Consider the following 13,944-nt stretch of genomic DNA (forward strand, 5'->3'; position numbering starts at 1 on the left):
CCCTATCCAAGCACATATTTGCAGCAGCATCCCTGACTTTCTGCACCTTTACATGGGAGAGCTGACAATTTCCTGATGCCCAAAAGGCTGCCCGTGCTGGAGTGATGAATGTGCAGAGAGTGTTGGCTCCATCTTTCTGCTCCTTTTGAAGCTCTGAGGTCGGAATGGCAGCTGGGGGACCAGCAGTTGCAGAGACGTTAGTGAATATGGACAGGTTGCTCAACCACCAGTATCACACTGAATCGGTGGTATGTTGAAGCATGTCCTTCTATCAAGCTATTGTGTGCTGTGCCCTGTGATCCACCTGTTTGATGTTCTTTAAAAAGTAGTTTTTTGTTTTGTTTTGTTTTTTTTGCTGTTTTGGCAGGACAAGGATTTTCGACTCAGAGTCATTTTGCCTGCAGATTTACAACTACAGAATGCAAGGTAAGCCTCTCCATATTTGAAAGTGGATTTGTATCATACACTTGTTATAATTACGGTTACTAAAGATATTTATAAAAAAGATTGTTAAACGGAGGAGAAAGGGAACTAAGGGCCTGATTCAGACCCTGTCGCAAGCGCTGAGCGCTCGCAACCGGGTCGATGGTGGCCCAGAGCGCATGCGCACGACGGAGCCGGCTCCGTCATGCGCATGTGCGGGATCCGTCGCTTCATGCCTGTGGATCTGATAAATGGGTGATAACATTGACTAACCATATAGCATACTTACCTACTTTGCTGGGCAGCTTTCCAGATCCCGTGCTACTCTGCTAGCGTCGGGCGTCTTTTTTTTTTGCCGAAAAATGTGACTATGACGGACCAGCAGACATGAAGCACAATGTAACTTGCGGCCACTACATTGTAGGACTTTGTATACAGATTCATGAGCTCATTTGCACACAGATATACAAGTGTCACATATCAACTTAATCAACGCAGGCTACTGGTGCATCCTAGTCGCATTGCATTGCAACTTAGATGCATTTTCGTCCAAAAAGCATATCTGTGCTAGCAGAGTCTCACGGTACCTAGTACCGAGAGGGGCTTTTTAGCGCGACTGTACATAAGGCATGCAGCTTCTCATTTTGGAGTCTGGCGTTTTTAAATAAGAAGCTTGCAGATATAGTAGAGAAGAGAGGTGGCTCTTCCAAGGCATATATTTGTCTTCCCACTTCATTTGTTTAGTGTCTGAGTTTTTGGACATCCACCATTATTAGCATGAGATTTTTATTCTATTTTAGTAGGCTGTGATTTGCAATCTGAAATAGCTCTCAGGAATATACAGAAGGCCAAGATGAATCTGTAGGAGTTTTCCAAACCTATGACTCTGGCTCTTTCCTCTTTATAATAGACTTATTGCAAATAGAAAGGTATAGTCACATGCTACAGTTCTATGCCGTTATAATCCTTATAGGTTATTTATACATACAAATACTTTCCTAAGTGATTCCTAATGTGGCAGTTATTAGTACAGTACATAAGGGGGAAACAGGGTAAATCATTTTTATCTTATAAAATGAGGCAACTACAGTAAGAGATCATCAACGTTTACTTAGTACGCAGCACAATTTCTGCAGCACTTCTCAGTCAACAATACACAAAACAGAACAAATTAGTATGGAAGCATAATTGTTACATTATACAAATATATATTTACTAATCCGTTTTAAAAAATTGTTTAGCAGGTAACATTTTATCAAGGAATATCAGACTGGCAATTTAATTGTAAAATGAATTAAAACTACCACTTGTCTACTCCTAGGATAGAGTGCAGTTGGCAGCTAAAGAAAGCTCTGCAAGGATATCAGCACGTCATAAAGCAGGTAGAGCAATGTGTTTCTTATGTATGTTTGAATTCATATGATTTTTTTATTAGGGCTTGATTCAGAGGTGCACGCTATGTCGATGCCACACGCAAGCGGACAATGTTTTCAGTCTACGCATGCGTCCTAGTCGCACAGTGTAATCGTCCTGATGGCTACCGCTGTAAGATGCAGATCAAAATTGCACATAGAGACGGCCAGTTTCTTGGGGGTAACATCCAAAGATACAGTAGCACTGACCAAGGCAGCCATTTTCAGACAGTGAAATTGCACCTCCATAGGGGAATCGGTATGATTTACCATCTTACGTCTGTTCGGCGGTTGGAATCCCGACAGCGGCTGCCCTAATGTAAGTATTGACTATCCTAATTCCCTCACCTAACCCTACCTTAGGGGTGCCTATCCCTAACCTTCCCCCCAGTGCCTAACCCTACTCCCCCCTCTAATTGCCTAAACCTAACCCCCCCCCCTTCACCGCCGCCTAAACCTATATCCCCCGGGGGGGTGCCTAACCCTAACCCCCCTTTTCCCTAGCCTAACCTCATGGGGGGGTGCCTAACCCTAAGTCCCCCACGGGAGCCCCTAACTTAACCCTCCACCCCCCGCGTGCGGCTATCCACGCTCGGCGCCCGGCATCACTTCGATCGGGGTGCCGGTCTTTTCCGGGGTCAGTAAAATGACAGGCGTCTAGATTTAGACACCTGTCATTTAACCCTCGCCGGGATTACGCAGTCGGGAACCCGGCTGTCGGGATTAGGTCTGCCGGCTTCCCGACTGCATACCCTTCATAGGGTTGGTGCAATCTCCAATGGTACGACTGGGATTATGTGTCAAACTGCATAAGATAAGAGGTGGATTAGATATAGTATCTAATTGGACCAGAGCTACAATTATTCAACTAGGTGCAACATTCAATTCAGACCTCCACTTTCAGCAGCTTGAATGTGTAAGATGAGGATAATTGGCTCTATTGAAAGACTTGCAGCTCCTCCACCTGTCCATTGGTGCTAAGTAATATTATCAGGTAGTGGTGAGGGTAGATAAATCATTAAACAGGTAAGTAATACTATGATCTCTTTACATGAACAACTGGCAGAGTAGAAAGTTGACCTGTGTTAATATATGGTTTAGTTTTTAGTCGATCCCGCCCCCCCTCCCTCACCCGCATAGTGCTGCATGATATCGCACATCGCATCCCCAGATCGGCTGAACTTGCAGTAAGATTTGGGGATGTGATGTACGACCCCATAGGTGCGCGCTCTGTCTGATATCATGCCCATACACGGTACGATAGAGCAGCCAAATCATACCAATCCGTCGGATTGGCTGCTTTATCGCACCGTGTACGGGCACCTTAAGTTCTGTCATTAAATCTGCCATTGCAGACCATTATTTTGACTGTATTTACAACCATTTTGAATACGCTGCAAAAAGGAGACAAAACATTAGTGTTGTAGTTGGTAAAAGTTGACCCTAAATAGAGATACTCATGTTGGAGCTTTGGAAGTAGTAATGTTGTAATATCAGCATTTGATAATTCATGCACCAAGATTTTTTATAACTCTTACTGGTTTATGTATCAAGCAGTGAAAAGCGTGGAGAAGTTGCCTATAGCAACCAATCAGCTCCTACTTTATTATTTTATAGACTGTACTTGATAAATGCTACTGTACTTCAAAGCTGATTGGTTGCTAAGGCAACTTCTCCACTGGCCCACTTCTCCACGCTTTTCACTGTTTGGTACATAAGCCCCTTAATAACATACAAATATACCCATGACAATAATTATGCATGTTTTTTTCTCATTTAATAGAGACTTCATCACAGTCCAAATCTTACAAGCTTTATGTTGGAGCTAAAGACTATATTGGTAAGTACTTTTTACACTAAATCTGTATTTCCAGGTTGAGTTCCTGAATTCCAAATGTGGATGTATATTGCGATTTTTAGCAAACCACCTGCGTCTCGGTCTTCATGCGCAACTTAAAGCATTTATGAGCGATTCTGTGTTTTCCACATCTCAGCCACTTCTCACATACAGCTGATTTGTCATTGCTGAGGGGTAACTGGGCATTTGCACGTAGAAGAAGCGTTCTTTGGGCATGTAGACAGAGTTGTGCGCTATTCTTAGGTGGGTATATAGAGAGATGCGTTCTGTTTCAGTTGGATCTCCTGCACCTAGGATACTGTAGGAGTGGTGCAAATGCAGATAATAGTGATAACAGCTCTTGTACAGTAAATGGGGGCAGAGGGCCGTGCAGGTGCCTACTGTAGATGTATCTGACTCAAAATACAGGTGTATGTTCGCATGGGATTAACAATCGCTGGAGGTGACAGGAATTGTGACCGCATTACAGTATCTGCAACTCAGAATTAAGTTACTGTTGTTCAAAAGCCATTTCAGTGCACATGCTGTAGGGCTCCTATACACCCTTATACAAAATTCTGTTGTTTAAAGAGCCATGGTGGTGCCAGCCTACAGAAATATACATGCCCACTATCACCTAGCAACAGAGAAATGTGTATATTTTACCCAGATAATTCAGTGATTGTAGACCAATAACTGGTCAAGACACCCATGTCTCCTGACAACTGTGAAACCAGAGAGCTGTCTGTTGTGTGGTCGCGTGATGTAAACAAAATATTCTATTTACGGGTCTGGCTTCAATATATGTGTCAAAATAATCAAATATTCAATTGCAGAGGGAAGAATTACACTGGCATTGCTAATGAGCATTTAGTACAAATATGTAACCTTAATAATACTACATAAGCACTGACTATTAAATGAACAATAAAATAGAAAAGATAATTTATCAGGAAAGTAAAACATGAAAACATTGTGTATTGGTAAAGTCATCTCTAAAGAAAATCCTTACCAAAGAGCCTGGTAGGACAGATAATGAACCCGAAAATCCAAAATGCACCTATTAAACAACAAAGATATACCAAATCATGTTACATATTACCAAAAGTTTTTCATGCAAACCCAATATCCAGAATCAACATAAATTTTGAAGACCTTGAAATAAAGCAGTAGATGAAAACTATATAGAAGTATCAACTAAAATCAATGCAAATTGACAACACAGATTAAACAAGAGATTGCAATACAGATTAAGTATTTAGTGTTTCCATTCATTCTGTATTATTGGTGTACAATAGGACATATAAAGACATATAAAAAACTATCAAATAAATTAATATTTATTAGCCAGTGATACATAAGGGACTGAGGATAGTTAAAGCACGTCTGCTGGATACGTGCTGTTTTAAAAAAAATAATAATAATGTGTTGTCCCCCCTTTAAACTTAACCAGCACTAGTGCTTATGTCTGGGCTGGTATAGGAAAGATCGGGTGTGAGTGCACTGGACCCCTTTCCGATTTCTCCTTGACCAGCAATAGCTGATGGACTCACAGTGTGGGGTCCCCCCACCAAGATTCCACCAGCCGTATGCCAATAGGTACCAGGGTTAGTGGGACCCACAAAAGAAAATTGTGCAGACCTCCCTTCTCCCCCTGGGTCCATCCAGCCCGAGTGCCAATAGCACTAGGGCTCTTTTCCGTACCCCCTTTGATTTCTGATGTGTACTGTTATCCCAAGAAATATTTTACAGCCGGGCAGCCTTATAAGGTTAGCTGAGGGAGTTTGAGTGAGAACTCAGGGGAAGACCAAACCCTAACACAGGAGGTATGCTGCAAGAGGTAGCACATTGTGCGCCCCTCTCACCTGGCATCTCACTTTCTGTTTGGCGGGCTCTGGGTAGGAGACGTGGGAGACTTTGTTTCTGCAGTGTTTGCACCCAGTGCGGGCTGGGCCAGGGTCGAGGCAGAGTGGACTTGTGGATTCGGAACCCCGACCGGGGGACCTCTTCTGGGCAGAGGCACCAGTGTGCATTTCTGTTGCTCACAGTGTCCTCCACCCTGTTGGGTGGCGCCAGCATACTCTTCTGTTGAGTACCTGATGCTGCCACTACCCAACTGTCAGCTGGGCGTTGTAAGTAAAATGTGGGGGTCTGGACGTAGGGAACACTGATGAGTACAACTCTTCATATGGGTGAATATACGTAACGTGTTCTGTGCAAGCAGTGCAGGAGATATCATGACCAACTCTGCTGTATCTTCTGAACAATGTAAGCAGTTTATACAGAGTAGCACAAATATTTCAGATGTTGTTCATGATTTGTTTGCAAAGCATCTGGATTTGTCCACATTTAAATTACCCGTCAAAAATGAGAATGCGGCCTTCCTGCTGGAACTAATCTTGGTGAACTCCGTTCTTAAATTACTGGGGGTCTATTCTTCACCAAACCACGTTGCATTACAAGGGGTGCAATTGGAAACTTTTTTTAAATGCAAGTCAAATGCTACATGCTCTTGATGTATACATACAGGCGAGATTTTTATACTGCCCCCTCACAACGCTAAATCATATTACCCCCATACCCATTGCACAGTAAAATTTTTTATTCTATTTATTTTTTCGTCCTTGTACAAATTTTGCCCCTAATGGTTTTATTTGCCTCTATATTTATTGGCTCACTGTCATGGAATTTATCTAGAAGTGTCCAAGATTACATAAAATGACAGCAGCTAAACTGTCTGACGCACTGATGTTTTTGGGGTGAAGATACAGACATATTCTGACCATTATGATCCCAACCAATTGTTATGCATAAAACTGATTTCTTACCTATTGCGTTCAATTTATTATTCCAGGATGTCGCTCTGAAAAATACAAATTCATTAGAAGTATCGCCGGCTCCACAGTATTATTCCCGCCTCGTGAAGGACATTGAGAATTTGGGTTGGGATAAGTATGTTTTGGAAATTATTTGCCTCTGTTGCCTTGTGTTTATAAATTGTTATTCTGTGAGAACTGAATTTTAATTAAATTATACATGAAAGTGAAACTGCTGTGCAATTTTGAAAGATCTTCTACTGGTTGAGTGGATGCCGCCTATGCCGGGTGAACTCAGGGCCTGATTCAGACCCGCTCGCGAGCGCACAGTGCTCGCAAGTGGGTCGATGGTTCCCCACTGCGCATGCGTGAGACCCGGCCAGCGGCGAGCACTCCGTCGCTACGGGTCTCGCACCAAAACTGGACGGCTGTCGATTTTGATTGACAGCTCGCCCCGTTTTGGAGGCGGGCGGGGGGGGGACGGTGGCTGGCCAAACGGAGGCGTTCCCAAAGGAACGACTGCCGTTTGGGGGTGGCCTCAGTAGTGCGCTTCCGGCTCTATGGATGGACGAGACCCTACCCTACCACAAGGGTCTTGTCGCAAGCCCGATGATCGCAAGCCCATCACCTGGCCGCTCGCAAAAGCTGTGGGTGGTCACCCACAGCTTAGCGAGCGGCCAGGAGGCTGACACACAGAAAAAAAAATAATGCCGCCTTGATTCAGAGCGAGCACTCTGAAAGAGCGTCCGGCTGTGAATCAGGACCTCAGTCCCTCCCCCCGTTATCTTACATCCTCTCCTCTTCTGGTCTGTCCCACCTCCGTTGTTGCTCTGGAAGCCCTTGGGGTGCGCCCCTAGTCTCACTATGCATGGCAGATCATATTCCATTATTATATCGATCCATAGTGCAGCTTGAATAAAGTTGAACTAGCAGGGTTTCCAGTGCATTTACTTTGGGGATTTTGGAATGCAAATTGTTCTACTTTTCTTTGTGTTTTGCGGATAAATGCGTTGGGAGAAAACCTGCAGTTGGCTCCAAACTATGTCAAATGCGTTAGCAGTTAACATCCTTTTTTACCGTTTTTTATTGCAAAAAATAGACAGACATGATGAGGCCTAACAGGGGCGCTTGCAGGTTCATTTTGAAACGCACTCCTGAGTGTGTTGGTAAAAGTTTTCTTCTGAATCAGATAATCTTTCATGTGCAGTGGTGGTTAAGACTGATATTTGCGAAGTCCCATGGTTTTGCAAGCCATCATGAACCTTTATACGTGTGTTTGTGTGATCTATGGCACCAAGGAATGCTTATGTGTTTGAGAACTCAGTTTGAAGGTCACACTTTATTAGAAAAGAGATTTGGCATACATTTACTACACTCTTGTCTTGCCGTCCTTCCATCCCTATGTGCTCACTTTGTTTCACTGGTTAAGTGTTAATAACTTACCACAATCCGCTGCTTGCCTGTGAGGTACCACAGGGATAATATGGAAGTAAAGCAGTGTGGCGTAGAGCACAAGCCTTCAGGGGGATGACTGAACAGAGCAACTGTCTGCCTATCAGCAGACTCCTGATGACACTGACACCTCCATCTGCTGTTGCTGCTGCCGGAACCACAGTGAATTTGCCTTGGAGAATTGCAATTTTCCATCATGATAAAGGGACCGTCGTAAATAGTATTATACTGGTCTAAAGTCCCTAAAAATATTTGACTACAAACTACCATGCAGTGTTTTTTGTTTTGTAAATACACCTCCAAGACAAACCGAAGCATTTCCATAGCTGCCATTAAGTTGCTTATAGAGGTTACACCAAAGAGTTTTAATAGAGATTGTAGTATTTAAATAAATTGTGAACGTACTAATCATTTGTACTTTTTCTAGGTTTCTTGGAAAGTGCAAACAAGGCACTCACATTTACAATGCAAATACATCTGTCAAAGTTTAATCTCATTTAAATTACCTCATTGGAAACTTAATTACATTGTTGAGACTTGGGCAAACAGCAATGAAATCTCTTGATAGAGGGCATTTAGAACAGCTGCAAAATATTTGGATACCAATAGACTTAACAGTGGTTATGTGCTTACACCTGCAACATTTTCATTCCACACATAATCTTGAGTAGCAATAAAATGGTGCTTATTATGATTTCCCCCCCACCCACCTTGGGAACATCACGTGAAAAATTAAATATAGTGTTTTCTAGACTGTCAATTACTGGCGTCTTTTCAGATGTAGTATTTTGGGTAAAGTGATAACTGTCAAGTATGTTATCTAGATTTACTCGTAAAGTAGAAACTGATTGATGCACATGAGCGCATTGCTTTGTAGGCTGTAGTTCATTGTGTTTTCCTCCGCACACAGGGCCTGATTCAGCATCGATCGCAAATGCAACTACTTATGCAAATCGAGCGATTGTTAGCCATTGCACATGCTTATCAGCCGCGTTGCGATCGCACTGCGATTACGTACGCACAGAGGAATCCATCACAGAGTTAGTGACAGGCTGTGAGCGTTTGGGGGTGGTAACGAAGGAGGGGTCAGAAAAACGTAGACGTGCCTGTCCGTTTGAACGCCATTGCTTGGATGTCCATAAATTAGCCACTGCGATTGCATATGCAGCTTGAGAGCCCACTGTGTGCAAGGAGACATGCAGTTTCTGCGGCAGATCAGACCTGGTGTAAATGCTGCGTGACTGGCCGATGTGCGTCGATGATACTGATGTTTACGCAGAAGAGCGACAGTGGACGGATGTGAGAAAGCAGCAGTGGGTGTCTTTATGTCGGCGGTGGTTTGGCAAGCATTAGCCTTTTTCGCAGCTGCGTTTGGTGCAGAATCACAGTAGCAATCGCTGCTGAATCAGGCCCATTGAAAAATATGAGGTAACCATGCCGGGCATTCATGTGTAACCATAGATGTCTCCTGCCGTCTTCTGTGATCCACTGCTGCATCTGAGGACGCAGCATCGGATCGCTTTGCATGACTGTCAGCTTCAGGTAACTCAGAATACTCAGAACAAAACATACAAATATAAGTATGTACATAGCCTCTTGATGACATTAAGATAACATGAAAATACACAATATAAAGGGTTGCATTCTTTCGTAGCTGAATGACTGTCATGTGACATAACTAACATTGGTTACAGCTAATATATAATAAAACTTTTTATTATTAGCCAGGGTACTAGGAAAATTACAATTTTATCTTTGCATTTATTTTCTTGCTTTAGGTTATTGTTTGTTGATAATGAGTTCAGTACGATCAAGTTAAAAATCGAAGATTCTTCAGGACGAGAGCATGTAATAATTCTGAGATTGGGTGCACGGGTGAGTATATTTTTTTATTTATTTTATTCACTGAGGGAGAGGAATTGTGTGAGCAAGTTACCACAAACAAACGAGGAAATGCCAGATTACCTGGCATTACACAAGTGCCCAATTGCACCATACCTGGGTCAGAGGTTCCAAACGTAGTCCTCAAGGTTCCCCAACATTTCAAGTATTAGAGATATCCATTGTTGAACACAGGTGGTCAAATCAAACTGACTAAGGTTCTAATTAAGGGCCTGATTCAGTACAGATCGCCGTTGCGATTATTCACGGTCTCACTGCGAAGGTATGCTAATATCACAATGCAATCTCGGTACAACATAAGGACGCCCACTTCCCCTTACTCACATCCATAATACTCAGCAAGTCTGCGAAAGCATCGATAACATTGAGTAACATTGGAGCCTCACGCACACTTGCACAAGGTCAGACCCTACGCAGGAATTGCTAAACTGATCGCATGCACTGAAAGCCCAGGCTGCATATGGCATCGCAGTGGCTAATTTATGCATGCCCCTGCAACGGTGTTCAACCGCACTGACACGTCTTTGTTTCGCCGACAACCCCACCGTCGCCACCCCCAAACGGTACTTCCTGTCAATCACTCTGTGATGGGTATGTGTACTCGCTGCCATCGCAGTCCCGATTGTAGTGGAGACTTTGCGCACTGCGATGCATGCGCAGAAAAGAACAAACAATCGGCCGTCTGCGTGCGTATTCGCAGTTGCGATCCTTGTTGAATCGGGCCCTATTTCACCTGTGCTCAACCATGGATATCTGTAAAATCTGAACTGTTGGGGGAGCCTTGAAGGACTGCATGTGGGAACCTCTGCCTTGGGCAGTCGATACCAGATATCTGCCGGAGACACTGCTTCAAGCGACTGAATCATTTCACATGGAAATGCTTTTTACATAAGTATATACAGATGGGTCCACATACATCTAGCCTCCTGGCGCGTTAAACAGCTCTTCTAGTCTCGCCATGCCGTGGCGTGACTCTGTAGTGCACAGCGTCTTTTTTCGTGCGTCTTTTTAACTTCAAATGCGTCTTATTCGCACAGTGATGCGAATAGATAGCACAAGCAACTTCTGCTAATAAAATGATATGCAGCATGCCTATGTTCTGTGAGCGAATGCGGGTGTATCTGCATGTGAAATGCTACGTTACAGTGTCAGCAGCTGTAACATAGCGTTTCACATGCAGGTACACCCGTAGTCACACACACAGAAATGCTGCATATCATTTTTATCAGCAGAAGCTGCTTGTGCTATCTATTCCCATAGCTGTGCGAATAAGACACATTTGAAGGTAAAAAGACGCACAAATAAGACGCTCAGTGCTACCGCATATTGTGGCGCGACTTGTAGCGCACGGAGGATAGATGTATGTGGGCGAATCTGTACATTAACCAGTATGATGACTGTATCTACTTACTCTGCTCAATCCGTGGTTATCTATTTTTTGGGTTTTCTGTTTCCCATTTATTATGCAGAAGGTAAGATAATAGAAAATGTTTTAGGCCAAGTAATACACAGCCTAAATTAGTCTAAATTGTGGCATTTCTTGCACTTTGTCTCTAAATAAAGAGTAAGTGAAAAACTGAAGTCTTCAGTAAATTGTATCCAAGCACCCTCCCCTACACTATTCTTCTGTGAATCCCAGATATTTATTTTTAGCCTTTTTTTTTCTCAATCACAACAGGAAGAGCTGTCAAGAAGTCTATCATATAATAATAATCTGGAGTGGGACCTAGGCCTCCCTCTGTATGTTTTTGTTTGTTGTGTACATTATTAGACATTGACTTTGTGGTGGTAAGAGCTTCCTTTCATGACTGATTTACTACTAGCACTAACATACAGGAGAGGAGAGAGCTTTCAGTAAGAGATAAGGAAAACTGAATAGGAGATTAAGCCTCCTATTTATTATGTATACAGTAAATGTGTGTCTTAATTTGATAGAGACTGCAGCCAATTCAATCAGCAATCATGTTTATTAATAATCTCCATCTATACTGGATAAGCAGCAGGTTCTAGGTTGAGTGCAACTTTTAATTCTTACTAATAAAAAATTAGAGCATAACTTCAAACATAGGCCCTCATTCAGAGCCACTCGCTAGCGGCAGTACGCTCGTTCCGAGCGATGTTCGCACATCTGCGCATGCGTACGGTTTTTAGTACGCATGCGCGAACCAGTCAGTGCGGCCGAAAATCGTTGGTACGCAATATAGCGAGGGCCTGCTATTTTGAGTGACAGAATGAGGCGTATGTGGGTGGTAACAGGGGAAGGTGCTTGAAAACGGGGAGTGGAGATCCAAACGCAGGCGTGCTTAAAGGTCAAAAGGGGCGTTTTAAGGGAGTGCATAATTAATACAGCAGCGTCATTGACCACGTCACTTGGTTTTTTTTTACTCAGAACTGCTCGCAAAATAGCGGTTGAAAACACCAACCACAAGAATAGCGAGCAGTTCATACGCTGTACGATGTACTCGATTAATCTAATAAATAGCGGACATGACGTATGGTGCGTGCGGCCAGGGGGCGTTTTTATCAAATAAACGAGCGTATGTTTTGCTCGCTCGTTCAGACTTAGAGGTGGGAACAGACTGCAATTTGCGAACGGATCATTTGAATAGCCACCCCTAGTTTTTGAACGAACGACCACAAATAGCGAACGGCTCTGAATCAGGCCCATAGTATATGGACAAACCACATATACTGTATCATACACATATGTACCGTTGTTCTCACAGAGGCAGTCTCTGTGGCCTGACACGTGTTTTGACATGACTGGCTTGCTCACAGATTTAGGGCCTGATTCAGCTTTGTTGGACGTAGTTGCTATCACAGCTGCTGACATGGTAGCAGCTGCTGTAGCACTATTCTGTTAATGCAGCAGGAGACGTCACACCTCCTGCATGCTTTACTGATCCGAGATGCATCCAAGGACACAGGTGGTGAAATCAGATCATCTGTGCTACCATCATCCTGCTGAGTGACCATGAGGTTACTCAAGCCGATCATCGCAAATGATCAAAAGAGGCCAGGAAATCTCTTTCAGCGGACAGTGATCTTGGCCACTACATTCCACCCCCAATGGTGGCGACACGCAATCTGAACAGCAAATCTGGAAGGGAATCTGTATAAAGGGAGTGTGGTTTCCTGTGGGTCAATGCGTAGCTGTAAACTAGTAGCTAAGCAGTCTTACCAATAGTAGCTAAGCAGTCATTAGCTAAGCAGTCTTACCAGTGTAGATACAATGTATATCTGCAATGACCTGTGAAATGTAATAGGGTGCGAGAACTGAAAAGGTGCAGATTTATTGAAAAAACGTGCGAGTTTAAAAATCACACATGTAAAAGGCTGCAAGAACATGCAAACTTGCATTAAAATCTCATTTCCACTTTTCGCATGGCACAAATCCTCATCCAGATGTGTTTCTATTAATAAGATAGAACTCGCCGGATGCAATAGGCTGCGAGTTTTAAACTCGAGCAAAACTAGTAAAAAAAAAAAATGTGCAAAATAATAGACCTGCTTCAGGCTAGCGAGTTTAGTCTAAGCAACTGCGTGTTTTTCAGAAGCCTTCACAGATCAGTGAGCTCCGTGTAGGCTTCTGTGTGTTAAAAGGGAATGAAAGGGTTCAAAAAAAGATAAAAAAAATTATGTGAGGTCCCCACCCCCAAAACCATAACCAGCAGTGAACTCTGAGTCGGTCCTGGTTGTGAAAATATGAGGAAAAATAACATAGGGGTCCCCAGTATTTTCACCAATCAACATCAGGTACTGTGAGCCAGCCTTGGTTGTGGAAATATGGGGGTGAATGAGTAGGGATCCCCTGTATTATCAACAATCAGCACCGGACTGTAACTAGCGGAGGTGTAATGCCACAGCAGGGGGACACAGTTGATAGGGTTCCCCAGCCAAAGCATTCACAACCCCACAATAGTCAACCCATTCCGGGGATTCCTCAGGAAGTGGGGATCTCCCCAATAAAGCCCCCCCCCCGAACAGGGCTAAGGCTGATAGCCTGGTGCTATCCTCCACACCCCTGGGTGGTGGGTGTGGCGTTGATTGTGTGAAATATAGAAATACATGGGGGCTAGAGGTCCCAGAAAGCCTGCCCCGC

At 43.5% G+C, this 13,944-nt stretch overlaps 1 protein-coding gene across 2 annotated transcripts in view; it reads left to right on the forward strand.

Annotated features, from left to right (window-relative positions):
* Positions 1-13,944, forward strand: part of FANCL (FA complementation group L) — a 68,838-nt gene that overhangs the window by 4,302 nt on the left and 50,592 nt on the right. For both annotated transcript variants that reach the window (XM_088477323.1, XM_088477324.1), the window contains exons 2-6: positions 368-426; positions 1,745-1,805; positions 3,619-3,675; positions 6,527-6,624; positions 9,719-9,815. In XM_088477323.1, the coding sequence (XP_088333449.1) occupies positions 368-426; positions 1,745-1,805; positions 3,619-3,675; positions 6,527-6,624; positions 9,719-9,815 (372 nt within the window). The remainder of the gene's footprint in view (positions 1-367; positions 427-1,744; positions 1,806-3,618; positions 3,676-6,526; positions 6,625-9,718; positions 9,816-13,944) is intronic.

Source organism: Taudactylus pleione, unplaced genomic scaffold (assembly GCF_031769625.1).
Source record: "Taudactylus pleione unplaced genomic scaffold, aTauple2 ptg000201l, whole genome shotgun sequence".
Classification (NCBI taxonomy): domain Eukaryota; kingdom Metazoa; phylum Chordata; class Amphibia; order Anura; family Myobatrachidae; genus Taudactylus; species Taudactylus pleione.